Source organism: Pezoporus occidentalis, unplaced genomic scaffold, assembly GCF_034315485.1.
Source record: "Pezoporus occidentalis ecotype Australia unplaced genomic scaffold, CSIRO_AGI_Poc_V1 ctg126, whole genome shotgun sequence".
In the NCBI taxonomy this organism is placed as follows: domain Eukaryota; kingdom Metazoa; phylum Chordata; class Aves; order Psittaciformes; family Psittacidae; genus Pezoporus; species Pezoporus occidentalis.
Genome location: NW_026913060.1, coordinates 905,092 through 932,838, shown reverse-complemented (window position 1 = coordinate 932,838; position 27,747 = coordinate 905,092). Strand labels below are relative to the sequence as shown.

Sequence of the window (27,747 nt, the reverse complement as noted above, 5' to 3'; positions counted from 1 at the left end):
AGCTGTATTAGTAGCAATCATCTCTGAATGATGGCATCAGACTCAGGGTTTGTTTTTTTTCTATAACCAAGTCTAAATATGAGGGGAGGAGATGTGATTCATCATGTGGCTCTGAAATAGACTTTAGGGAAGAGGTCAGGTCAACACCTGTACATGATGCAGTACTTTCTTGAGCTGTTTCAGGATAGGAAATAATAATTGTTAATGAGGTTGAGGGTGTTCCCTAACATCCATAATGTAAGTTGTGCGTATGTTGCCCCTTTCTGATAATAAAATGTTCTGTTCTTTGCAGTGGAAGTGTTACAGAGCCTTGCGTCAGTAGAAGTGGAGCCGCTGCCAGAGGCAGTGATACAGACCTTTGCTGCTCAGATACAGAGAACTACATCACAGACAGACGTTCCTGATGCTGACCTTTCAGTAGTGGACTCCAGAATTGTGAAGAGCCTCATGCCCTTTCAACGGGAAGGTGTGAAGTATGTCCTTTTTGCATGCTATTAAGATCTAGTCCTTGCCTAGAATTGTGTACTCTGTATTGGTACCCAGACTGCATTATCTTCTATGGAGGGTTCAGCATTACCTCAGAGTCTTGGGCTGTTATGCTCTGTTGCTCAGGACTCTTGGTTATTCGGTGTGGTATGGTTTGTTTTGTTGGGGTGGTGTTGTGGATTTATTTTGAGTGACACATCTATTCTGTTTCTACCTAGAATTCTTTATCATGAGTCATTTTGTTAGTCTCATAAAATTGTTCAAATGATACATTTCTGATCTCCCTCTGGTGAATCAGTGTGTGCCTAATTGTCATATGATTTTTTTATGTTTTAAGGTCACCGTTTTTTGTTTGGTTTTGTTGTGTTTTTTTTTTTTCAAAGTACATCTCTTGTTGTTGTTTTTTTGAATAATAACTGCACATGGGAAGGTGCCAGCAAATGGGACCCAGGCACTGGAAGATTTAAAGTGGCTAATTGTATGCAGAGATAAACTTTTAAATGGCTCTGTCCCCATCACATATGGTCATTAGTTGTTGACTTCAAGATGCAATCCATGAAAGCCTGTACTTACTGATGTTAAAAGGGCACTGTTACTAATATTTTCTTAGCTCAGCCAGGATGAGCTCTGGGACAGAATATGAGTAATATCATGGAAAGAATGTGTTTTAAATAACTGTAGGTCTTGAGATGGCTACTCATGAAATCAAAGTCTCTAAAGATTGGGTTGAACCACTGCTGAAGAGCTTTCAAGTTTGAAAGGTTTGTGAGAATTGCTCACTTGTGTTAAGACAAAGGGAAGGGCTCCAGGTTTACTGAAGAACCCAGATCACTTCCAGGTGATCCACATTATAAGCTTGGTGGAGTTGTGCTCATCTTGGCTGCCATGACACATAGTAATCCAGTTCTTGACTCTTACTCAATTCCTCTCTCTCTTTACCCCAGCTTTGCAATTTTAAGAAACGGACGTTTACTTATTGCGGATGACATGGGATTGGGCAAGACTGTCCAGGCAATCTGCATTGCTGCGTATTACCAGAAGGAATGGCCCTTGCTGGTGGTGACTCCTTCTTCTGTGAGGTTTACATGGGCAGAGGTACTGTGAGCTTGAGCATGCACAGGTGGCTGCTAGAGAGCATGTGTGATGGTTGTGCTGTGTTGCATTCTGTGTAAGTTAAAATTCTAAAAAGATGTGTGTTAAGAGGGGGAGAGGGGAGTTGCATGGCAGTGACTGTATGGTATAGGCATATTTGATTTTATTGGCTGATTTTCGTTTTGCGGTCCAGATGATCTGCGGGAAAGAGGGAAGTCTAGGGAAAGTATCTCCCTGACCCTCTGTTAACTTTGCTCCCTGCAAGTCAGCTGGCTCTAATGGGGTGTTCTACTCACCAGTGCCAAAGACAGTAATTGCATTCAAACAATTCTCTGTTGTAGAGAATTGTTCAAGTCCTTCATAGCAGTATTTGCCGGTCCCTTGGCTGGAACAGAAGCCCAGATGCTGGCATTCTCCACTTTGTTTAAGAGGCTCCATTCTCACCATCATTAAGTGTCTTTCATAATATCTTTTGGCTTGTCCACTGTGTGCTGCTGACTCCTCTGAGTCCTTTATTAAAAATCAGAAGCCCAAGAAAGCTTGCATAGTTGGGAAATATATCTTGAAATAAATTATTGTGATGACTTTTACACTGAGACTGTTGAGTTGCCATAGGCTAGTGAGATGTTCGCTATGGGAGAAAAAGGTGAGCCAGAGGTTCTAGGTCAATAATTTCATGCCTGAGCAAGAAGGGTTGAGAGTTTAGCTTTCCCTGGAATGTTGCATTGATGAGAAGTGTATTGATTGGGATTTGCTGGTTTTGTGCTGTAGCAGGTTGTTAGAGCATCTTAGTGTTTGTTTTTATATCCAGTAGTGCAACAAAATGTTGGGCAATGGGAAAAGAAAATTGTTTTCTGAACAAAGAAGTGATGCTTATCATGTTTGATATTTCATAGGCTTGTAGACCTCTGGGTCAACATGTAAATTCAAGGCTTCTGTGGGATACCTACTGGTAACAAACTGGGCTCTGGTTTCCTGAAGTACTGGGCACCTGCCAGATAAACTGTGGTGTCCTTCAATTAAGAAATATGAGGTGGGGTGGTTTGTTGTTTTTTTTTTTTTTTCTTTCTTTGAGTGCTTCCTTCCCCTACTCCCAGGAGGCTGTTGTAGGAGATGTTTTGTTAGAATGTTTGCTTTAGAATGAGTTGTGTTGCATTGTGTGAGTGTAAAAGGTGCAAGTCTAATTAAAGTGTGTCACAGACAGTGGAAGAAGGTGGAGTTTATTATTGTCTACTCTGTCCATTGTTGTACACCTGCGTTTTACTATAATAGTAGAAGGTTTTGTGGTGTCTCTGGAGGCGAATTGCCAGAAATTGTCTTAATCTCAGAGTTGTTAGCATTTTATTTTGGCTTTCCAGGCTCAGGCCACTGGGAGCCTCTATGTTCAAAGCGCCATAGGAAGCTGGCAGGACCATTTCAGATACTCTGGATGAGAAGTACTGCAGCCATGCACATTTTGAGTTTGGCAATGGAACTTGAATAATTAATGTTCAGAAAATTTCAAAGCACTTCTTGTGGACAGAGGTCAACATCAAGTAATAAATACAGGGTCACTTTTATGGTGTGAACTAGTCATGTGCCTTCATAAAAGGAGAGGTCAGTACAGCTAGGAGCTTTCATATACTTCCCTGTTGCTGCCAGATTTGTCTTTAAGTTTTGGCTTAGTGTTAGTCACATAGTTTTCGGTTGGGATCTAACTTTGTCCACTTGTTGGCCCATTTTTTGTTGTGGTGCTTTTCATAAGTGGTGAAGGAAAGTTAATTGTTAGTTTCTCACATACTGAGAAACGTGAGAAGCTCACATTTAACTCCTCTGGCTGCTGCATGTGGTTACTGAACAGAGGAGAAGAATGATACTTGGGGGACTTCTGCAAGTGAAGGGCCTAGAGGCAGAGATGCCATTTCTCATCACCACTTGGATACATTTTCCTAAAGGGAAGCAGATCCTGGTTGCTGAAGCCCTAGCCTTTCTCTGCAGAGCAACATCAGCAGAACTCAAATGATGCAGAGAGGTTGGTATCATTTGGGACACAATAACAAGGGAAATGGTGGGTGCTCAGTAGCTAACAGATGGGTTTGGGGGAGGATATCTTGCTCTGGTGTGGGGAGCACTTCAAGAGGTTGATTTGAATGACACATGTATTTCAGCTGCTATCATAGAGCAGCTGGTGTGTTGTCAACTTGACCTTTTCATTTTGTTTGTTTGGAGTATTTTTTATAGGTGCTTTAAGGAGAGGTAGTGGATGATTTTTTGTCAATCTGGATGAGTAGTACTTCATCCTCACTGTGGAGTAAACATTGCTATAGTGAGAGATGTTTACCTCTTAAAAGTTTGTGCTTCACAGCCTGAGTTTGCTGTTTAGTGGGAAAACTGAACTTCCCTGTTAGTAATTGTCACTGTCTCTGGCTCTGTGCGAAATGGGTAACATTGTCAGGAGGTTATGCAAATTTCTATTACAGATCAGATTTTGGTTTTCAATAAGAGGGAAGAATAGAGCATGCTTGAGCCTTCCTAGCTATGGAAGATAGATTTGGCCTTACAGTTTTGTTCTTTATCTTCCCACTACTAGGGTTGTTTCCTTGGAGAGACTGTTTAGCCTTACTGTGCTGTGTCTAGTGGTGGGTGGGGTGGCTCCACGTTCTAAGCATTTCTAAGAATGCTTTGTGAAGTGCTTTGTGATCCTGACAGAGAGCATAAGCACCAAAACACAATTAATTGCTTTCCTCTTCCTCCAGGCATTTCACAGGTGGCTTCCATCCTTGAGTCCAGGCAGCACGAATGTCATAGTGACTGGCAAAGACAATCTAACAGCAGGCTTGATCAACATTGTCAGCTTTGACCTCCTCAGCAAGATGGACAAGCAACTTCAGAGCACTTTCCAAGTAGTTATTATTGTAAGTGGTACACTAAAATTTTGAAGTTAATTGTATGCTGCAAACGGGGTGACCTTTGTGTTGTACAGTGGAAAAGTGTAAAGCAGGCCTTATTTGAGACTGAAACTGACTCATAATTGGGGCTGCGATCATAGCTGTCTTCATGAGTAGAAGTAGGAGGTTTCCCTGAAACCTTTTGAGATAACTAGTAGAGTTACTCATTTATGATTCCTGAAGATGTGTTTTCTCTTTTAATTGTTATGGTGCCCCTCTGATTACAATGTGTTTGGGCATGTCCTCTGCTGGAGAGAATGGTATTTAATGTGGTGCTTCAATACAGTAGGCTTGGAATCGTATCTTTTAAGGGGATTGGACTTTAGGGTGGTGTTACTGTTTATCCAGTAAACCAGATAACGTCTCAACATCAAGTATGTGGATAAAGCATAAAAAACCCCTCCCTTTGCTTGTGTTCCACTGACAATCTGTATTAAGCCTTCTTTGATCAGTTGTATAACTTCTTTTGTAAATTACTTTAAAATCCATTATTTAACCTTTTATAGAGTCATGATAAAGTGCATTTTTCTAGATTTCTGTTACTAGAAATTCGAAACATCTAGTGTTTCAAATCCAGCTTGGATCAATAGAGACCAAAAGTGTATCTGTAGCTTACTGTGAGTGTTTGATGTTCTCAGTCTAGTTTTCAGCACATGTATGTACCTGTCCCTAAGATCATGACAATTAGAGTGTAATAATCATTTTGTTTCTCAGCATCAGAAGGGAATGTGGGAATAGATGGAGTTCTCTGGAGATCAAACTACTTATGGAGGAATTGATTCCCTCCCCCTCCATTTTTATTTTTTTCCGCTGCGCACTCCCTGACAAGCTATTCTGTCAGGGCGGAAATGTGAACTATTACTTTCATATGGTGGTGCTTGAAGTGAAGGGACTTGGGCTCTAGGACTACTGCGCTGAAACTGTGAGATGGCAGATGTTCTTTCTGTGTGTTTATGTGTTCAAATTTGGACCCTGTATATATTTTTACAGATGAGAGTAGTCTTATTGAGTGCAGAGCTTCCCTGCTTTTTCTCACAGTCTTCTTTTGATGTCTGGGAACATTAATCCAGCTTATTTGTTAGTCAGGAGGGAGAAGGCAGTGTCTGAGAGGCTAACCAGTTATGTTGTCTTTTCATGCATGGTCACGTGCTTATCCACAAGTGTAAAGATGAGAATGTACCCTTAGAGGTCACTGACTACTTTTTGTGTCTAAGTTCTGCCTTGCTACAGCAGTAGAAATGAAGTCTGTCTGGGGGTGATATCTCAAGTAGGAGGTTGTTGTCCACCTGGTGAGCCCTATCAGCAGAACAGTTGGATCCTAATTAGATTTCTTTTTTTTCCCCCTCATCATTTTCATTAACCCCTTATTTAGGGAAGTGGAACTGTATAGGCCTCCTGTATTTTCTCATTTAAAGGACACACAGGGGCAAATGAGTATTGGTGGTAGAAATAATGTTCCTGTTTCTCCTTCCCTCTCCAGCCCCCTCTGCTCACTTGTATCTGGTCATTTGAGATTCATAGCCTTAAGGTTTGATTTCTGTGCTGTTTGCTTGCCACTGTGGGTTTGAATGTAGGAAATCCTGCTATTCCCCATGCTGTCTTTTCACTTAGGATTTGATATGGCTACCCCAGTGCTTGAAATATCCTCTGGGGTGATAGATTTGAAATATTAGATAGCAGAAAATACTGGGAATTTCTCCTGTAGCCTGCAGTTGGACTATGGCTCAGAACTGTCTTCACTTTCATGCTTGTTTTGTTTCAGGATGAATCGCATTTCCTAAAGAACATAAAAACTGCACGATGTCGGGCTGCCATGCCTCTACTCAAGGTGCGTATTCTGGATGCTAAACCTCCAGCAGCTAAGGTCAGGCTCCCAAAGCAGTGTTGCTCCAGTTACCAGGTTTAGGAGCCAGCAGATGAATTCTGGTGCGCAAGTGGAAATCCAGGTAGTGTTGTAGGTCCCAGAGCAAAATTTGTCTCTGGCTTAGTCACTTGTTTCCATACAAATGTTAGATAGTAAAACCTAACAAAAGAACTTCAGAAGTACTGCCACTGATGAGTTTTATGGTGATGGGGAAAAGGGAATATCTTACTGGATGGGAAAACTTTCTGGATGTGTTCAGGGAGAGCAGAAAGAATAGTAGTATCAATGTAGCTTGTTTAATAATCACTATCAGTTACTTCTTGACGCACAAATTGCTGCTGTATATCAAAGTGACATTACATAGGTTTGTTCCTTGGCTTTGGTTTAGGGCTTTACTCTGTTCCTGCAAGCATTCAGTGAATTTGTGTGGCTGGGGTTCAGGAGCACTCCTCCTGGTTAAATGTACAAAGCTAGTAGGAAATGGCAAAATGTGGGGTTAGCAAGACAAGTGGCCCACAGGAAGGAGGCAATATTCAATTATGCAGTAACAGGAGAAATGTAAATTTTCATGTCTACCTGTTGTCCTGGTATCAGAGAATCAAAAATCTCCCTGGTAGCCTTTAGCAGATTAAAGTTACTAGTAGTTTTACATACTAAAGAGTATTAGAACATGTACGTTAGACCAAGGTAAATGCAGTTCCTCTTCAGCAGTTATCAGCAAGTGTGTATGAAGAGATTTGATCTGTGATGGCTTTATTGCAACCTACTTTTATATGAAAGATTCTTAATGGCATGTTGAAGGTGGTTGTCCTTGAATAGCTTCGTTGTTCCCTTTAAAGGCCTGACTCTTCTCTTGGCTTTCAAATCACTTCAGGCTTGTAACATTTGGAAACTTAAGTAGGAGGTCCAATTTTATGAGCAGTTTGGATTACAATAATTAGAGTTTATATCTGAAAATGGTGGAAAATAACCTCATTGGAGGAAATTCCTTATGGAGGAAAATTCATCTCTTTACAAAATGCTCAAAAGGTGGTCTCATCCTTTCCTACTTGTAGCTTTATGAGGATCAGCTTGGCAAAATCATTTGCAGGCTAAAAGATACGAGAATGAAAGATGGTAGCTGTTAGGCAGAGGTTAATTGCCTTTATGCACTTACTGAGAACTTACAGTTTTATGCTGCCACATCACTGGTCTTAAAGTATTGAGAACTGGTGCTTCTGAAACTGAATTTCAGTGTTCTGAAAGCATAAGATTTTCGTGTTCATATCATGCATTATCTCGCCTGTAAGCAGCATACCGCACCAGGTAGGTGAGGGTAGATGTTCAGGTAAATTTTATTCTGCTTGCTGACTATAACTTCTGAAGTGAGTATTTGCTGTAATAGCTACTCTTTTGCCCTCCTTGTTTTCCAACACAGGTGTTTTCCTTTAAAATTAGTTCCTTTGGCAGCTTTATCCTCAAGTATTATTGAGTGATGCTGTGTTCACTGTTGGCACAGCACGTCACAGCAATGCTTTTGTATTTGCATGACTGCCAAAATATGAGACATTTTCATCACTTGAATACTGGGTTTAACAACTGTACTGTGTCATCTTTTTAGTAAATAGTCAATGTGGTAAAAATTGAGTATTTTCAGTATCTTACATGGCGCTTTGAGATTATTAAATAAAAGACATTGATAAACATGGAAACATGCTGCTGGGGGAGAATATTCTTGCTCTTGCCTTCTTTAGGTTAAAAGGCCTAAAAGAGTAGCACTGGGCCTCTTGGAAGAGACCAAGAAAACATGCATCCATAGGTCACCCCTTGATAGGTAAGCTACTTCTAGCACCTCAGTCTCAAGGTGACAGTGTGAAGCCATGCCAGTGCTGTAACCAAAGCTGCTGGAGCCAACTCGTGCATTGTATGCCTTCAGAGCATTGCCACAAGCATTGCCATTTCTAACTGTTGTTAGCATTATACTACTTTAAACTTTCTTAAATTTCCCACAAAGCTCCCAGCATCCTCATCCATGAAAGCTTAGGTTTGGCCTGAATTTTGGGGCCAGAGAAGGAAAAAACTCAACACCTAAGAAATGTGATTCTTGGTCCTTACATGCTACAGATGCTTGAGTCCATAATGACACTGGACAGATCCAAGCTAAATTTTTTCTGACCCTGAAATGTTTCTGTCACTTCCATCCATACTTAATGGATTCTTTTCACCTTGATAGAATCTGCTCCTGTGACTTCTCCATTTGAATAATAAGTAACATATAAAAATTGTTGTGAGTGTTTAGGCAGAACTGCACAATAATCAGATTAAATCAATACATTAATAATAAAGATGACTTACCTTGAATATTAATTTTGAATCTGCCTTGTTAGCCAAGCTGAATCTCCACTTCTGAAATATTTAACCTATGGTTACAGCATTTAAAGCTTCATTTTAGTTTTAATATCTGACATTTAACTGGTTTTCAAAGTGAAGTGGTATTTTTAGCCACTCAGTAAATAATGCATCTTTTTCTGCTTCCTTGCATATATTACGTAGCATGTCCAGTATGGAATTATTAAGCAGAACCATGCATTAAATTTGTGGCCTAAGTTTGTCAGTTGGGAACTTACAGACATTTTTCTAATATTGAAAAAACTTACAGGCTGTGTGTGTGTGTGCGCAGTATTTGGTGTGTGTAGTATTCAGTGCTTTTGCAACATAGTTAGCTGCTACCCTGACAGAAATCTAGGAGAGTTTGGCTTTGGGCAGTGGGAAGAGTGACCAGAAAGACTTTTTAGTGGGCTTTTACAATGGCTGGATGTATGCAGTAACCATTATCGATACTAGTAGCTTGCCATAGGTTGTCACTGGTTTGGAGTAAGTATATAGACATGCTGTGCCCAATTTATTGTTATTGGTCAAAAATTTGAGAGGAACTAATAGTTAGAGAAACAGTAAGATAGGGTGAGCTGACTTAACAGCAATAAAATGTTTAGGCCTCATTTCTTATTGCCTTCACATTCCCAATGAATGTGAAAACTTGTGGGTGTGCAGACTTGTACAAGGGGAGAATACTTCATCTGCCTATGTGGAACCAGGTGGCAGAGTTTGTACATAGTCTGTGTGCATCCTTGCAAAATTATGGGGGTGGATGGATTGAAAGCCATAGTTGAAAAGAGTCCTTTGATGTTTTAGCATGTGGCAAAAATCCTGCTTTCAAGCTCAGCCAGCATTCACACTGGCCAGTTTGTGCTGGCAGCTGTGTGAGATCTCTCCCCACCTTCAGTATCTCTCATGGTATCTAAGAGAGCTAGAAGTTCCTGTATTCAAAGTGGTCCTTTTGTCTTGTTTCCACACTTCAAAGTGAGAATAGCTTCATGCTACTGGCTTTGTTTGGGCTTTGGTTGAGTTGCCTAAAGTCCTGATCATGCCTGGCTTGTCCCTACCCCTTATCCAGAGCTGTGGCAATCAGTAACAGGACCTGCTTGTCACCTTGCTGTGTTCTTTACTGTCATGACTGGGACCAAGTTCTCCTGGGTGTAGTGACAATACTGGTTGTTCCCTTCACCTCTGCCGTGCATCTCAGAGGCAGAAAGTATCATGGTGTTACACCGTTTGTAAACATTTTATTTTTGCCTTCCAAGATTAGACTGGCCCAGAGAAATGAACATAGGAGAGGGTGTATATTTGCTACCAGCATCCATAAAACAGCAAAGCCACAGGGGCACAGATGAAGAAGAAACAGCAAAACAAAAAGTTTTTCACTGATCAGTGATGGGATCTCTTGGGGACTGGAGTGAAAAGGATTCTACATCCTTCAACCAGCCAAAGTGCTGCATGATCTTTCTTCTTCTGTAATTGCATGGGGTACTGCAATGCAGTGGAAACTGGGGAAGGTCCCAGTGGAACATGGATAAGTTTCTTTGAAGCATGTCAGTAAATTCTTGGTGAAAAACTGGTTTGGAAACTGAGAAATAAAAGGTAGTATCTAATAAAAAATTTCAGTGGCATAAAATGGTCTTAGTCATCTTGTGCTCTTTATGGGCTTTGTTCCACATTATTTAGGTAATATTACTAATGTGATTGTTCCCATTGAGCTGCTGTTCAGGTTAATAGCATGATGCACATCCTCATGTTTGCAGGGTTAAAGGTCTTTGTTTCTATTATGGAAGCCCAAATACATGGTGTGTCTGGAGTCTAAGATACTTTGTGCTTCTTTTAATAAAGAAACACAAATAATAGAGGGAAATGGATCAACGCTGAAGGTAGAATGTGAGGAGGGACCACAAAAATCTCCTTTTCCAGTGGGAAAGAAATAGAAGCTGTCTTTAGGCATTACAGATCCATATGGATTGGATAAGTAAGCCTTTGCTTGTTGTCATCTGCTGAGAGAAGGAGCTTCATCTTGAAACTGGAGAAGCTTCAAGGTTATGTCTTCACTTCTGCTGTTATGTTCCAATTTCCCTTTTTTTTTTTTTTGCTTCAGTCATAGCTGATTGTCACCCTTGGACACACATTCTCTAAGATGTTCACTTAAGAATAGGGAAAGGCATTTATATTTTTGTGAATAACCACTGTAGGACCATCTTAGGAATGCAGAGCTCTTTCTGTCTTACCCAAATACAGAAACAGACTCCCCAAAACAGCTACAACACTTTATCAAATCTTCTATTTCATCAGGTGATTAGTATATTATGGTTACTGCCAGATTATTTTACTTCACCAGATGAGGTATCCTTATGCTAAGCAGTTCAGAATGACAGAGTAAGCAAAAACTGGAGACACAAGTAACTGTACAACCAGAATCAGCCACACTTACCTAAAAAAGTATGTCAGTCTGCTACCATATGGCAGAGCTCATGCTATGGAAGTCATTTAACACAGGACAGCCACTGTAAGTTAACAAGGCTCTTTGCATGCTCAATTATTTGTTTGTGGCATAACCCCTCCTCTTCACCTACTCCCCTTTGAATCAGTTGAGTGCAGGGTTTTGGACTCTTTGACTTTCAAAACTTACTTTTGTAAATGTCACAGCTGTAGAATTAATTCTTGCTGGTGTATTGTGTGTGCAAGCATAATGCTAAAAAGCCACAACTGTCTTAATGTAACTTAGTAAATGAGCTGTAGACCGGGTCTCCACTAGTCAAGCTACTGTCAGAGTTCCCTTAAACACAAGAAAGTTTCCTTTTTCACAAGAAAGTAGTTCTAAGAACAGTCACAGAGACCCATGAGAGAGGAGCGTTTCTAGGGAAGATTTAATTTCATGCCCAAATGCTGATGGGCACCTAATGTTAGTTCTCTTATGTGGAAATATGTATCAATTGATTACAGATCTGGTTTTGCTAGAAAGTCCTTTCTGCTCCCTGCAATCTTATTTTCTGTGCTGCTGTTCCATATTATTCTTACAGACCTCCCAAGAAAGAGGATAAGCTCTCACTCTTGACAGCACAGAAGCTCCAGCAGGAAACAAGAATTAAGCAGTGATCAGCAGAGACTTCTCTGTGGGAGCAAATCTTTATTGGCATCTATTCAAAATGAGTTGCCACTAGAAAAGCAAATGTGAATCAGAGCTGTTTCTTTCATCCAGACTTTAAGTAAGCCTTCAACACTTGGAAGCTTGTCTTCCTAAGATTTATTTTTTTTCCTTCTTTCTTCAGCTCCTTCTGGCATGGATTTTAAAACTTAAAGGGACCCTTGGGATAAAGAATTTCATCACCTGTGTTCCACACAATTTTCTGGAACTAATTTAAGTTTTTCATGGTTCTCGTAGAGCTAATTTTTTTTTTGTTTTGTTGGTTTGTTTTTTCTTGCTGTTTTTTACTTCTCAATTTGCTTAAAATGGTTAATTGTAGAAGATGTATCCCAGCCCTTGGTAGGTGCTTGCAGTGGTTAGATGCTCTGTCTGTTCAGAAGTAAGTTGTGCACGGCAAAGCTGCAGCTGGACAAGTTTAGAATTCATATAACATGTAACTGCATCATTCTATCTTTGGGTACCTATCTAGGGACTGGGGAAGTAGTCTTAATTGTTTTGACTACTGGGGGTTTAGTGTTCCAACCTTGTCTCATGTAGTTCCTAGGGAACACCCTCCAGAAAGAAGTCTTGAGAATGGCATAAAACCTTTTAACACAGTTGGGTTTATGTTGCATTTAATATGTCCCTGGTCTGTTTGAGTGAATGTTTCTTGCTTTAGCTTAATCCAGAGTTATTTTAAAATGAGCTGTAATTGCATGACCTTCATGTTGTTTTTTTCCTATCAGTAGTTTTCTGTTAGCCCAGGAAGAAGAAGTTTAATTTGGAGGTTTCTTGCACATGTGGGATTAGCTTCTCTTGTGTTTCAACAGGTTTCTCAGGATGGTGTGTGTTTTCTCCTCAAAGGGTTCCTACAGGGGATCACATATTGTCTAGGTTCTGCTCAGCTGCCTCCACTGTTACCTTAATTTCTAAAACTGACCTCATTTCTGTTTTATCACTGTGTTTCCTCATGGGATCTGGTATCTTTGGTCTTTAGGACTCCTCTGTCTTGTGCAAACTGACTCTTATGTTCTGACATATCCAAAGGTTTGACCTCTGCTTTTAGTAAGTTCAATAAATATCCTGCTTTTTTAAATGCTTATGGGAATTGTCTTAAATGCTTATGGGAATTTATTGGGAGAAAGCAAATCCCACTTTGACTACAACCTATATATAAATATCTGATAGAGTCCTGAAGTTAATTTCCGGTAGCTGATCTGTGAACACTTTTTTTCTACCAGGTTTGGTTGGTGAGTGGATGAATCAGCTGAATAGATTTGGGTTGACTGGTAGATCTCAGTGAAATGATAAAAGAATTTAATTTTCTTTTTCATTTAAATGTGAATAAGCTGTTGGTACAGATGTCACTCAAGAATCTCTTTGTTATTTTAATGAACCTGCATTAAACCATGCAGGAAATTACAAGGCATGTGTAATTTAACTACTGTATGTGAATTTACAGCAGTAAAAATTCATAGCTCTCACCCAAGAACAGAATTAGGTAATAATGGAGGTATGAGGGTAAAAAGGCTTTTATGCCTGTAACTTTTTTTTTTATGTCTGTAGCGTAATCTTTTTGGAAGCACATAGTTTAGATGCAGGTTTCCCACCCCCTTCCTGTGTCCCTTACAACATGTTTTACAATCTTCTTACATGATTTCGTATTTATGAACTCATGTTCTAGCATCCAGCCAGCTGTGCCTAGACTCACTATGGCTGTCAGATTGGCATCTTCTGGTCCTGCTTCAGGCAGCATCTTTCTCTCCTTGCTAGTAGAATTTTGAAAGGAAAAAGAACTAAAAGTAAGAAAAAATCCTACTTCTCTGGATCTTTTCTGCTTTTATAAGGAAGACAATCTATTTGTGGCTTGCTGTGGCAGGTTTATTACAAGAGAATTTATTTTGGAGGTGAGGATGTACCTGAAAAGGGTGTGTCACTTTCCTGTGACATCTGATGGCAAATGAAATCTTGAGCCAGGCATAAGCTATTAACATGCCTAGTGGGTAAGTACAAATTCAGAAAGTAATGTCGTAAAAATTGATGTCCCCTTCCCTTACAGCATGTTTTTTTTTCTTGTGTCCTAGAAGTTTTAAGCACTGTCCTTAAGTGTCTTCAGGCAGCAAAGGCTGCAAGTATCTGTGGATGGTGAAGCACTCCTCCATTTAGGGTGCTGGACCATGGCTGTGGGACTTTCTTTCAGGACTGGGGATGAGTACTTTGCAGGTTCTGCTTATATTGTAAGCTGTATGATGACAATATTCTATTTTGCTTTCCCAGGCTGCCAGGAGAGTGATCTTGCTTTCAGGAACCCCTGCCATGTCACGGCCTGCAGAGCTCTACACACAGATTGCAGCTGTCCAGCCAGCCTTCTTCCCACAGTTCCAGTCCTTTGGGCTACGCTATTGTGATGCCAGGAAGGTACTTCAGCAAACATCATCTTATTTTTTTCAAAACGTGGAGGCTTTTTCCTTCTGTCTCATGTTACATTTTTTTTTGAGAAAGTCTCACTGCAGAGTAACATTTTGAAAGCTCTAACATGAGAATCTCTAGGTGCTGCTCCTGAGACATGGAGGCAGTAATGCTTCTTGTCAAAATCTGGCCTGAAAGCCACAGAAGTAGATAGCTTTAATAAATAAATAAGCTGTAGCTGGAGAAAGGAGCCTACTCTAATGAGAACTTGCCCCTAGACCCCAGAGTGTGTGGTCTGCTTTTGTGACTTCAACAAAGGCATTGGTTGCTTGGGATTTTATACCTCCAGGTAAGTCAGAAATGAAGACTTGTAGTCCATCCTTGTATTTTACCCTCCTCTAATTCCGGAAATAGATGTGATTATCAGTCACAGTATCTTGAGAATAAATTAACTTTTATCACTGCCAGCTGCTCAGCAGTGGTTTCAGCGGAGTCATTGAGTCCAGTCACTGCAAGTTCTTGTCTTCGCAGGAAGCCACCATTTGCAGCCATGATGGCAGGTGTCTGCCTTGCTCCCAGTGTAAAGGCATCTTACCTGTGCTTGGATTTTCCATCTCTAGGGCTGCTGCATGTGTTAAAACACACACTGTTAAGAGAGGAGCTCTTGCTGCAGCATGTTGTACTTGAAGGCTGTGGGATCAGTTCTGTGCTGGTTGCATAGACACAAAGATGGGAACCTGAGTTCTGATTTGTAGCAAGAGCCCTCTAATCTGGCTTGCCCTTCAGCTCCTCCAGGACAAGCATGTAGCAATTAGCATGTGGCACAGAATCATAGAGTCAACTCGGTTGGAAACCCCAGGCTTGACAGTCTGAACATGGACCTGTGATACATGAACTTGCTTACTTTGCTTTGTTCTCAAATAATCCATTTCACTTCTTGTGCCTCATTTTCTGTAAGACTAGGCAATAACTTTTAGAGTGGCTGGAAATGAACATTTCAGTGCTCAAAAATATATACAGAAGAACTGAGCATCATTATATGGTATAAAAATTATTATAGCTATTTGTAGGGGGTTTGTGCTTGTTTTCTTTTCCCTGTTTGGGGAAACTAACATATGCCAAGTTTTCTCAAGAAGATTTGTGTTGCAGTCTCATGTAAAGTTCTAAAGTCCCTTTTTTCCTAGATCTAAATGCCCACTTTTGTAGCCAGCGTGGTGCTCTTCTACATATGACCAAATACGCAAGCTAGATGAGCAAGTCATTGGCTTTATTACTTGTATGCTGATGCCATTAAAGTAAGGCTGATTAAAGTAAGGCTGTTAGCATGCAGAATCACAGATACAGAGCTTGAGTTCTGGAAGATTCAAGTTAGCAAAGCGATGTTTTCCTGACAGGATAAGCTTACTCCATCCATAGTAGGACTCATATGGAGGGAGAGTGCCATGTCTTCTGCTGAGCTTCATTATCTTTGTTGAAGGATTTCTGTTTCAGTAGTGTCCAGAATGCTTCCTAGAGGGAAATTAAGAGATGTAGTTTAATCTTGTTGGTTTTCTGCAGTAAAAAGAAAAGTTGAATTGCAGCATATGAGTCTAAATAGGTTTGGAGTTTCATAAACCCTTTGAGGGTAAAGTTCTGCATGACTAGTTGTTGCTTCAGTTGCAAGGCATATAGATCTCAGGTAAAATGTTGAATTGGATGGAAGAAATGAAATTGTTTTACATGATCCAGGTTAGAACAGTGTATTCTGTGTAAATGAGTTTTGAACCCACAGTGAAACTCGGCATGGAGGGCACAGTCTGTATCAGCTTCCCATCAAACCTCTGCAGGGTTTCTAGTACAATTTCATTTCTCTGACCTGCCACTGCTAGACAGTTGAACATTACTGGTCTCAGTCCTCCCCTGGGACATTTTGCTACAGTTAATGTCAGTAAATGATAGAGTGAACCTAGAAAGAATTTAGTTACTTAGAAAAGAAATGGGACTGCTGGAAATAGAGATGTGGATAGTATTAGAGTTAAAAATGGTACTGCTGACTATTGGGTTGCCTTAGATCCACTCAGCAATAAGCAAATTAAAAGGTGTTTTGATGACTGTAGTTGTTCCCTCATGGTGGTAGTATGTCCCTCATGTTCCTTTTTGCAACTCTAAACTAAGATTGTGTTAAGAGTTACATCCTCTCTGAAGAACTGTTGTGGTACTTCTGCTGTCATAACTTAAATAGGTTCTTTCTCTCCTGAAAATGGCAGTATTATGAGTGGAAATGGAATTGCACATAACCTGAGAGATTTTGCACAGCTTTGGAAGAACTGTCAGGATGAAAGATGCTCCATAAAAATGTTTTGGTATTACAAATAAATCTGATTGCATTACAAGAGCAAAGAAAAATTGATAAACTTGAACCATTCAATTTAAAATTAAACTTGACTAGTTTCTGTTTGAAGAGAATACATTTTATGACAGAAAATTGCAAATATCTGGCAGATGTGATGAGAAAAGAGAAAAAAAGAAGTTTATAATTTTGTAATTCAACCTCCTAGCATCTGTACTCTTAAAAATGCAGCAAGTGAAACGTCACCTGCTTATTTACAAAATATCTCAAGTCTGTTTCTGAAAATACATGCTGTGAATTCATTTTTCAAACTGGGTGATGTTGCAAATATTAAATAATTTCTATCCGAGTACATGCTCTGAATTTGTAAGAGTTTGGAAGCTTCTGCTAACACTGTAATAAGTTTACTGACTCATGTAAGATGCTCTCACACTTTGGTAACAAAATCACAGTTGAAAGCATTTGTTGGAATGCTGTGGATCAAAGCCAGTGTTTTAACAAAATACATGTCCTTCTTTTCTGTAATTTTCTACTAGGATATACTAAACTATATTTTAATAATTTGAAGAATAATAATCTTTTTATCACTAATTAGGTGCAGCACAGAACTGGCATGTTTCCTTGTTTGAAAATTGTTCCAGCAACAGTCACCATAAAAGAAATACAGTAATCTGAACATATTTCAGGGATTCTGCTTGTATATGCTTTTTAATATGACAGTATATTGGCTTTTGATTTACACCTTTCTGTTATGATGGTATTATGAACTGAAATAAATTGTGCTACATGGACACAAATTTATGTATCACTTGCTTGGAAGTAAGTAATACATATGTTCTGTGTACTGGAACATAGAACATAACAGTTTTCTTCTGTGTTCTATGAAGTGGAAAAACATGGGCTGCATGAGTAGAATGGGGTAGCCTGAGGAGATGTCCAGGCCCTGAAGCAGGTCTTGCTCAGCAGCCTGGTCAATGTTGATCCCTGCTTCTTAGCTACCAGTGCACTGAGCAGAGGGCTTACGAAGCTGGGTGCAGCACCAGGTCAGTCGTTCTTGGTCCTGTACATCTCTTCTGCTGGGTCATCCACACAGCCTGAAGAAATGCAGAGAAGGGGCACAAAGACTGGGGCTCAGCACTGTCAGCTTTCCTGCAGCATGCCTAAAGTTAATAGACAGATTTGAACCAGCTTTTCACAGACCAGAGGAATATATCTATATTGCACTCCTGGTTTCAGGGAAGTGGAGCAGTAATAACCATGTTGCCTTTTTTAGGAAGGCAACATTGGGTTGGATCCAGGTGGGCTTATTACCTCTAGCTGTATACCACTGTGCTGTTGTCAGAGCCAAAGTTTTAACTCTACAGGATCCAAATTGTCTAGGGTTTGACTTGTTTCCTGCTTTAATGAGCTGACTATAGATAATCAGATGGTACCATAACTATGTAGGAATGGATTAAATCAAATGAGTTTTAATGATGGCCATTCTAGAATCTGAAGTCAGTTAATGTTTCACATCAGTACAATACGGAATGGAATTGCAGATTGTCCTGTTATGTCTCAACCTGAAGTAGGAATGTTCACTTCCAGATAACAAGGAGGTCTTAATTGCCTAAAAGCTGTTTGATTCCTCCTCTCTCTCGTAGCATATTCTCATCCATGTTCCATCAACGCACCATCTCTTAATACAATCAGTAATATGACTAAGCTCATGGCTAGTATGATTTTATTTTTGTCTCATGCATTCTACATGAGGATGGAGGGTGCAGTGAATACTTTGGAGTGTTTTCCTATTTTACTCCCATTTCTGTGTTGCAGCAGGTTTCTCTTGGGGAAGGCAAATAAGAGATACATAGATTTTTAAGGCTAAATCTATTTTAGCCATTAATGTGACTCAAGAGTGGAGCAGCAGATCAGAGGGGTTGGTGCTGTGGCTTCGCACATCTCCATTGTATGCATTTTATGAGGTTGTATCAGGTTTCTTTGGGTTGTTACTCCAAGACCAGAGGTTTCATTTTTTGGCTTCTTTCTTTTGGTGACACTGCGAGTAAGACTTGTAATTACAGCTGTGAAGAAGATCTGTTCTCTCCCCTCCCTTAGTTTACATTATTACTGTGGCTATATCTCATACACTCATTTGTGAAAACTTCTATCATGAAGATGTCTCTCTGTTCTTCAGCATAAAAACTTTATTGGTCTCCTCTCCAAAAAGAAAAAGTTGGTTACAGGTATTTCTTTTGGGAATGTACCAATTTTGATGCCAGTATTTGTCAGCTTAGTTGTTCTTTTCCAGAAAAGAACAAATGATAGGCTCTGGGGTTACTAGCAGGAGAAGTGATGAGCTGAGATTAATAGAACAGATACATATTGTTGGCGCACAGGTTACTGGAGGACAGGGCAGGTTCAGTGGCGAGTGCTTCAAGGAGGAGTAAATGAAGGGTTTCAGAGGAGCTTTGAAGTGATGATACTTTGAAGAGACAATACTTGGAGAGATGTTTTGGGCCACAGTTTATTTATGGTTTGCTTGAGTCTAAGCCAAATGTGGTAACGGCAGAAACAGTATGTCAGGAAGCAAATCAAGAGACAGGTCACAGTGGAAAACAGGCAGTTTTGACTTAGCATTTACCAGGCATGTTAGACAAGTGTTACATCTGTGTGAAGGCATTTGGGTTAAGGATGTTTGTCCTCATGCTGTTAAGAGAAACTTCTGTGTGTGTGTGTCTGCTTAAAGGTGAGATGAATGTGCACAGAACTGCAGAGTTCTGTCAGCCTGTCCAGAGCTGTAAGTTGAGAGCAGAAACACCTTGTTGTGTGAGGATGAATACCAGGGCACAGTGTTGTGGGAGGGATCCCTGCCTTTCTGCATAGTCCTGCACCTCCCAAGTCCTGCACCTCCCAAGCATTTGTAGATTAAAAAAAGGGAAGTTTATAAATTACCTTCTCATGTTGGGTGGATTCGTTAGTACAGTTCAACCTTATTGCCATTTTTGTCAAATCTCCCCTATCTACCTGCCTTGTGCAGTTTTCATGGGAGTTTATTCGACTCTTGCATCACCTGCAGACCAGTCTCTTTTAAGTTTGGCACTAATAACTGCTTTGATGTTTACCAGATGCCTTGGGGTTGGGACTACTCTGGATCATCCAACTTAACGGAACTGAAAATTTTGCTGGAAGAGTCCATCATGATCCGACGTCTGAAATCAGATGTGCTTTCCCAGCTTCCAGCGAAGCAACGCAAAATGGTTGTGGTGGCTCCTGAAAAGATTAGTGCAGAGACCAAAGCTGTCTTGGCAGCTGAAGCAAAGATGATGACCAAAGGATACAAAAGTGTAAGCTGGAAGCTATTTTCGTGATGAGCCATTGGTGTTTCAGATACCTTATTTAAAGCATCAGTGGGAAAAAAGTACCCTGACTTGCAAGGAAGGTCAGAACTGCATCTCGTGTGAAGGCAAAGCAGAAGGCTGTTGAAGGCACAGTTTTAAATGAATGTATAACATAATCAAAACAGCTCAGCTCTTTTTCTGTTCTAAGTGGTCTACTTTGTCCCTTTTTGTATGAAATACCGTTTCCTCTTTCTTTTTTTTCCCCTCTTATTAGTCCTTTCTACTTGTCTTTTGTACCTCCTGCCTTTGTACTTTTCTGTCGTGCCTTGTAATCCCATTCACCCTACAAACACAGCCCTGTTGAAGCTGTGTTGTGAGCACAGCAGTAGCCAAAAATGTGAAGTATATTTTTGCCTTTCTACCCCCCACTCTGTTTTCCTTGTATGGATGGCAAATGTTCTAGGCTCCTAGGTTGCCAGTACAGTTCTGTAAGAACTTAGGAGTTTTTCCTTGCCATTTTAGTTTGGAAATGTTTTCTAAACTAAAACTACATGTTTGATATGCTTGTCATCCAACTTGGAGGAGTTGAGTAGGAGGTAGGAAAGGAGGTGTCAGAAGTAGGAGTGTGTGAGTATCTGCCATACACAGTAGCAAGTAGACTCCCCCATCCAGTCCCCTTTTGTTGTGCTTTTTTAGGCTGATTTTTCCTCCTAGCAAAGTGTTTATTGGCAGCAGCAGACATCCCAGATCTGTAAGCAAGAAGGAGAAAAGGCATTTCTGAAACTCATTTATTTATCTTTCTCTCTACAGAAAAAACAGGAGAAGGAAGCACTTCTCATCTTCTACAGCAGCACAGCAGAAGCTAAAATCCATTCAGTCGTGTAAGCTGCATGTCATTGCTTCATTCTTGCCTAGTAAAATGTGTTTTTTCTCTGAGAACAGGAAAATGGTGCCTTAGAGATAACAGTACAGGGACACGAAGCATAGCCTTAAGCTAGTGTAGAAAAAAATTGATTTTAATTACAATGCACTAAACATTCTCTTCTCTCGGAGTTCCTAGGTGGACTAAGTCTTCTGATTTCATTCCAGATACGGATCTAAACTGTCATTTGAACTATCTAAAACTGCTTGATGTTTGCGATTTCGATCAAGTTCCCTGGTCCAGATCCCATTGCAATTTGAGGAGCAGGGGGAGAATGACATTAAAAGTATCAATTTGAGAAGCAGAATTTGAGAAAACAAATGCTGCAGTCCTGCTTCAGCAGGAACCCTGAGCCAGAAAGCTTATGAGGTGGACTGAGCTTCAGCTGTAGCATGCTGTTGGGATGTTACAGACCTTACTGAAGTTCTTTGCTCTTCCACAGGGTTCACGTGGGACCTCAGCAGCAAAAGTTTTTTATCATAAGTGTGCTTTTAACTCTGTTTTCCCTAGGAATAATTTCCTTCTACGACTTTCTGTGCCCTTTCATCCTTAGGCTTTCTGCTGGGGCTGCAGGGAGTTTCTTTACTTTTTTTGCAGACCTCTGAATATAAGCACCAGCTGATGTGCACTGGGTGATTTCACAGTCTCAGACCTTGCTGCGGAATTTGCCTGTTCAGCACAGAACTGCACTTCAGAGTCCCAGTGCTCATTTCTGTAGAAGAGTTTCTTCCTTTTATGTTAGTGAACAGTTAGAAGACTTCCTTTTATTTCAGTTGCAAGTGTGAACTGAATATAAAACCATGAAGTGCTGTTTACTTGAATCTCTGTTAGGGACTAGTCCTTTTTTTTTTTTCTTTTTCTTTTTTTTTTAGGTTTAGTAGCATTTAAAATACTGCTTATTAGAAGCTGCTGAAGTACAGTACCATATAGCTAATTGTAGTGTCCTATGATCCTCATCACCTCCCATGTTTTACCCTTGTTGACAGTGATTTCCATTGCTTCCACCAACTAAACATTTGTTAAATGGAATATGGAGAATGAGGTACACAGTAATTGTGATGTGTTGGCATCTGCTTGCTACACTGAATGTTCACTTTGATATTTGTTTTAAAAGCCAGCAATCCTGCTGCTCTCCCAGCTTTTCTTGTTAAACGATATTGTCATGTAATTTGAATCTGAACATCATGAACCCTGGGAGCTATGTGCAAGGCACTGATACACCTTAATACAGGGCTGGAAATGCTGCTGAGTGTTTTCTGACAGTTGCTGCTGACATAAGCTGTGATGTATTTAGCAAAGAACTTGGAATTCTTGATCTTCACAACAACTTTGCTATTCCAAAGAAAAAATGAAAGTTGTATCATCTCTATAGGCTTATCAGTGATTTTCAGGCTCCAGCTGATGTAATTGTAGCATATGTTACTACATAGGAATGGGTTTTGTGGCTTTGTTGTTAGTCCATGGCAAAAGCCAGATGTCTGCATTTTATTAACACTGTTTAAATGTTTAAAATGGGTGTTGTTACCTTTTATTGGTCATTAGTCTATGTGCATATGGGTAATTCCTAGAAATAGCTTTTGTATTTAGATTGCTAAGCCATAGTAAGTTGTCAGTGTGAACCCTTGTGAGAAAAGCTACTTTTAGGATACTCTGATCCGTGCATTTAGACCCCTTTTCTCCTAAAATAGAAACAGTCCTAAGTGAACACAGGAACGATAATTGTACACAGATTATCTTAACATACTGTGATTGTGAAAAGTTAGAAATACAGGAGGGTGAATGAGGTCATCAAATATGTATAGATGATGGAAGGACAGTACGGCCCGGCACAAGCAATCCAGGAGGTTCCTTGATTGTGTAGAAGACAACTTCCTTCTGCAAGTAATAGAGGAGCTGACAAGGAGAGGTGCCATGCTTGACCTCGTGCTCACCAACACGGAAGGGCTCATTGGAAATGTGACGCTCCAGGGCAGCCTTGGATGCAGCGATCATGAGATGCTCGAATTTGAGATCCTCAGGACAGTGAGAAGAGCATGCAGCAAGCTCACTGCCCTGGACTTCAAAAGAGCAGACTTTGGCCTCTTCAGGAACCTGCTTAGTAAGGTTCCATGGGATACAGCCCTAGAGGACAGAGGGGCCCAAGACTGTTGGTAGATATTCAAGGATCACCTGCTACAAGCTCAGGAGTGTTGCATCCCAACCAGAAGGAAGTGCAGCAGGAGGGCCAGGAGACCTCCTTGGATGGATAAGGAACTCCTGAGGAAAATTAAATTGAAAAAAGAGGCTTATAAGTGGAAGCAAGGACAGGTGGCCTGGGAAGAGTACAGGGATGTTGTCCGGGAAGCTAGGGACCAAGTTAGGGAAGCTAAGGCTCAGTTAGAATTAAACTTAGCTAGAAGTATTAAAGATAACAGGAAGGGATTCTACAGGTACATAGCGAATAAAAAACAGACTAGGGACAACGTAGGCCCCCTCAGGAAGCACTCGGGAAAACTGGCTACACAGGATTTGGAGAAGGCTGAGGTTCTGAATGACTTCTTTGCCTCGGTCTTCACTGCCAAAGGCTCTGACCAAACCACCCAAGTCTTGGAAGGCAGATGCAGGGACTGTGAGAATGAAGACCTTGTGCCCACTGTAGGAGAGGAACTGGTTCGAGACCATCTTAAAAATCTGAATGTGCACAAGTCCATGGGTCCTGATGAGATCCATCCACGGGTCCTGATGGAGCTGGTGAATGAAGTTGCGAAGCCGCTGGCCATCATATTTGAGAAATCATGGCAGTCAGGAGAAGTTCCCGATAACTGGAAAAAGGGAAATATAACCCCCATTTTCAAGAAGGGGAAAATGGATGACCCGGGGAATTACAGAGCCGTCGGTCTCACCTCTGTGCCTGGCAAAATCTTGGAGCAGATTCTCCTGGAAGGCATGCTAAGGCACATGAAAATCAACAAGGTGCTTGGTGACAGCCAGCATGGCTTCACTAAGGGGAAATCCTGCCTGACCAATTTGGTGGCCTTCTATAATGGGGCTACAGAACTGACGGACAAGGGGTAGAGCAGTTTATGTCATCTACCTGGACTTGTGAAAAGCATTCGACACTGTCCCACATGACATCCTCCTCTCTAAATTGGAGAGACATCAATTTGATGGATGGACCACTCAGTGGATAAAGAACTGGCTGGATGGCTGCACACAAAGAGTTGTGGTCAATGGCTCAATGTCCAGCTGGAGACCAGTAACAAGTGGTGTCCTTCAGGGATCGGTGTTGGGACCGGTCTTGTTCAACATCTTTGTCACTGACATGGACAGTGGGATTGAGTGCGCCCTCAGCCAGTTTGCCGATGACACGAAGCTGTGTGGTTCAGTTGATACGCTGGAGGGAAGGAATGCCATCCAGAGGGACCTTGACACGCTCGTGAGGTGGGCTGATGCCAACCTCATGAGGTTTAACCATGCCAAGTGCAAGGTCCTACACCTGGGTCAGAGCAATCCCAGGCACAGCTACAGGTTGGGCAGAGAAGAGATTCAGAGCAGCCCTGCAGAGAAGGACTTGGGGGTGTTGGTTGATGAGAAAATTAACATGAGCAGGCAGTGTGCTCTTGCAGCCCAGAAAGCCAACCATATCCTGGGCTGCATTAAAAGGAGCGTGATCAGCAGGTCGAAGGAGGTGATCCTGCCCCTCTACTCTGCTCTTGTGAGACCTCACCTGGAGTATTGTGTGCAGTTCTGGTGTCCTCAACATAAAAAGGACATGGAACTGTTGGAACAAGTCCAGAGAAGGGCCACGAGGATGATCAGGGGACTGGAGCACCTCCTGTATGAAGACAGGCTGAGGAAGTTGGGGCTGTTCAGCCTGGAGAAGAGAAGGCTGCATGGAGACCTCATAGCAGCCTTCCAGTATCTGAAGGGGGCCTATAGGGATGCTGGAGAGGGACTCTTCATTAGAGACTGTAGTAACAGGACAAGGGATAACGGGTTAAAACTTAAACAGGGGAAGTTTAGATTGGATATAAGAAGGAAATTCTTTCCTGTTAGGGTGGTGAGGCACTGGAATGGGTTGCCCAGGGAGGCTGTGAATGCTCCATCCCTGGCAGTGTTCAAGGCCAGGTTAGACGAAGCCTTGGGTGATACGATTTATCGTAGGGTGTCCCTGCCCATGGCAGGGGGGTTGGAACTAGATGATCTTAAGGTCCTTTCCAACCCTAACGATTCTCTGATTCTATGATTCTATGACTTCCACTTGATTGGTCTGGATATCATGTTTCAAGTGGGATATAATAAATTGGTTCTCAGTGATATCCACAGATAAATGTAGGCAGCTATCCAGCTGCAGTGAAGAAAAATGAGTGGATTGTCCTGTAGTGTCTTTTTTTAATCTGTAAGAGACCTGACTTGCTACTTGCATTTTACTGCAACTTTTTTATGTTAGCCTATTTCCTAGTTTCTCTGTATAGATGAACTGTATAGTTGTGAGCAAAGCCTGTATTCTCTCAGCACATAATTTTAGAGTTCTGGTTTGGTTTTGTTTTGTTTTGTTTTCCTTTTTCATGTAGAGAATACGTCCTGGACTTACTGGAAAGTGGCAATAATAAATTCCTGGTGTTCGCTCATCACAAGATAGTGTTGGATGCAATAGTTGCAGAGCTGGAGAAGAAAGTAAGTAATAGACTGAGTCATCTTAACTTTATCACTACTCCAGCTTCAAAGCTGTTTAAGAGCTCCCCAGAGTTATGTCCGGTCAGACAGTTTATGAAAGTTAGTAGCAGAAATCATTTCTACTTGCTGTGTTTCTGAATGTGCCCTTCACTGAGGGAGCTGAGCTGTCAGGGTGAATGCCTCACACGATGCACTTTGTATTAGCTGAATAGCTTTTGTTGTATTTAATGTTCTTTAATCTCACTATCTGCCCTGGAGCTTGTGAATTCTTGGAGTTTTACCCTGTGTGGCCATCTCTGCTTTGTCCTCCAGGCTTTCCTGAGAGAGGGAGAATGTAACAGCTATGGCTGCCTCCCTTTATCTCGGTGGTGCTGTTACATTTTTGAACTGGGGTACTGCAGGGAGACTTCTTAGACCTGCCAGTCATCTCTCTGACTTCAAAAGTGTTTGGTTAATTGTTCATGTGAGACTTCATGGAATGCCCCTGAACAGTTCTGGGTCAGTTAATATTCCAAAGCATAAACCACTGTGACAGTGCTGCCTCTGTGGCTGCATCTTCCAGTACAGCAAGGAGGATGGACACCAAAGAGTTACAGCTCTATATTACCCAAGTTTATCATGCCTCTCCTGAGCTACCACAGAGCAACTAAGATGTGTAGGATTCCATCTCCTCCTGTTGCAAACAGGAGAAGACTTAAGAAGGTTGGGGAGATTGTAGCAGCTGTAGTATCAGCAGTGTTCAGCTTTGTATTAAGCCAATTGCATTTCCACTGTACTTGAGTTGCCAGTTTGTTGCTATCCTTCCTGTTGCTCAGAACTGGTGGGAGAGCAGTGAACATAAGAGCAAGTCGTGCATTGTGAACAGAGGGGAGGTATGTTATATGCTGAGCTACAGTGCCTCTGCCTTGAAGATAAGGAAAGGTTTTGAAAAGACAACTGGTGCCTTTTTACTATCCTGGTTCTGCTGTGGGGAAGGAAAACAGAATCCACTAAAATATGGAAGGAGGATACAGGAAGGGGGACACACAGCCTCTAAAAAGTCTCTTCTGCCTTTTCACAGGATGTTGAATACATTCGCATTGATGGCTCCACACCTTCAGCTGAGCGACAGTCTCTGTGCCAGAAGTTCCAGTTGTCAGAGAAGCAGATGGTGGCTGTCCTGTCCCTCACTGCTGCAAACATGGGCCTGACATTGTCTGCTGCAGACCTGGTGGTGTTTGCAGAGCTCTTCTGGAACCCAGGGGTACGCATCCTGGAGGGAACAGGGGTTGGATGCTCCCTGGACAGCAGAAACATTGGTGCTAAGGAAAAGATGTAATAGGCAGGGAAGTTTCTCTGGGATTTTTCTCCTTTCTCTGATGGCTACTTGTCTGTTCACCCCCAGATGCCAGGGCTTGAACAGTGAGGCTACTTACACAGCTTGCTGCTTGCAGAATATGGTGTGAAAGGGAACCATGCTCCTGTTTCTTAATTTGACAGAGCTCTCAGTTGCTCGCCCAGCCAGGACCTGAAAGGGTCCATTACTAATGCTACTGAAAAATGCTCAGTGCCTTTAGGGAACCTTGTGCACCACATTACTTGGTTTAATCTGTGTTTGAGGATGTGGGTATTAAGAGGATCCAGATGAGAAACAGTTCCTAAGCACGAGACATGAGATCTCCCTGTTCTCTGGTGCATACACTATTGCTTAGATGTTTGAGTTCACACTTTATTTTCTTTGTCATGTCTTTACATAAAGGTTTTGATCCAAGCAGAAGATCGGGCACATCGAATTGGACAGACCAGCTCTGTTAATGTTCACTACCTGGTGGCTAAAGGCACAGCAGATGATTACTTATGGTAGGAAATGAGAAAGACACTTTGGTTCTCCTGCCACTTGTTTTCACTGTTTGTCACATGATGATGTAAGGTGCTTAATAATAGAATCATAGAATAGTTAGGGTTGGAAAGGACCTTACGATCATCTTGTTCCAAGACCCCTGCCATGGGCAGGGACACCTCACACTAAACCATGTCACCCAAGGCTCTGTCCAACCTCGCCTTGAACACTGCCAGGGATGGAGCATTTACCACTTTTTGGGCAACCTGTGCCATTGTCTCATCATCCTCACGGTAAAGAACTTCTTCCTTGTATCTAACTTAAACTGCCCCTATTTAAGTTTAAACCCATTAACCCCTTGTCCTGCTGCTAGTCCCTAATGAAGAGTCCCTCCCCAGCATCCTTGTAGGCCCCCTTCAGATACTGGGAGGCTGC

At 41.4% G+C, this 27,747-nt stretch overlaps 1 protein-coding gene across 1 annotated transcript in view; it reads left to right on the top strand.

The window, feature by feature from the left end:
• Positions 1-27,747, top strand: part of SMARCAL1 (SWI/SNF related, matrix associated, actin dependent regulator of chromatin, subfamily a like 1) — a 42,011-nt gene that overhangs the window by 10,499 nt on the left and 3,765 nt on the right. Inside the window, exons 6-15 of the mRNA XM_062607779.1 lie at positions 293-473; positions 1,431-1,581; positions 4,314-4,472; positions 6,268-6,333; positions 14,135-14,275; positions 19,703-19,921; positions 20,726-20,796; positions 25,391-25,493; positions 26,554-26,736; positions 27,232-27,332. Of these exons, the coding sequence (XP_062463763.1) occupies positions 293-473; positions 1,431-1,581; positions 4,314-4,472; positions 6,268-6,333; positions 14,135-14,275; positions 19,703-19,921; positions 20,726-20,796; positions 25,391-25,493; positions 26,554-26,736; positions 27,232-27,332 (1,375 nt within the window). The remainder of the gene's footprint in view (positions 1-292; positions 474-1,430; positions 1,582-4,313; positions 4,473-6,267; positions 6,334-14,134; positions 14,276-19,702; positions 19,922-20,725; positions 20,797-25,390; positions 25,494-26,553; positions 26,737-27,231; positions 27,333-27,747) is intronic.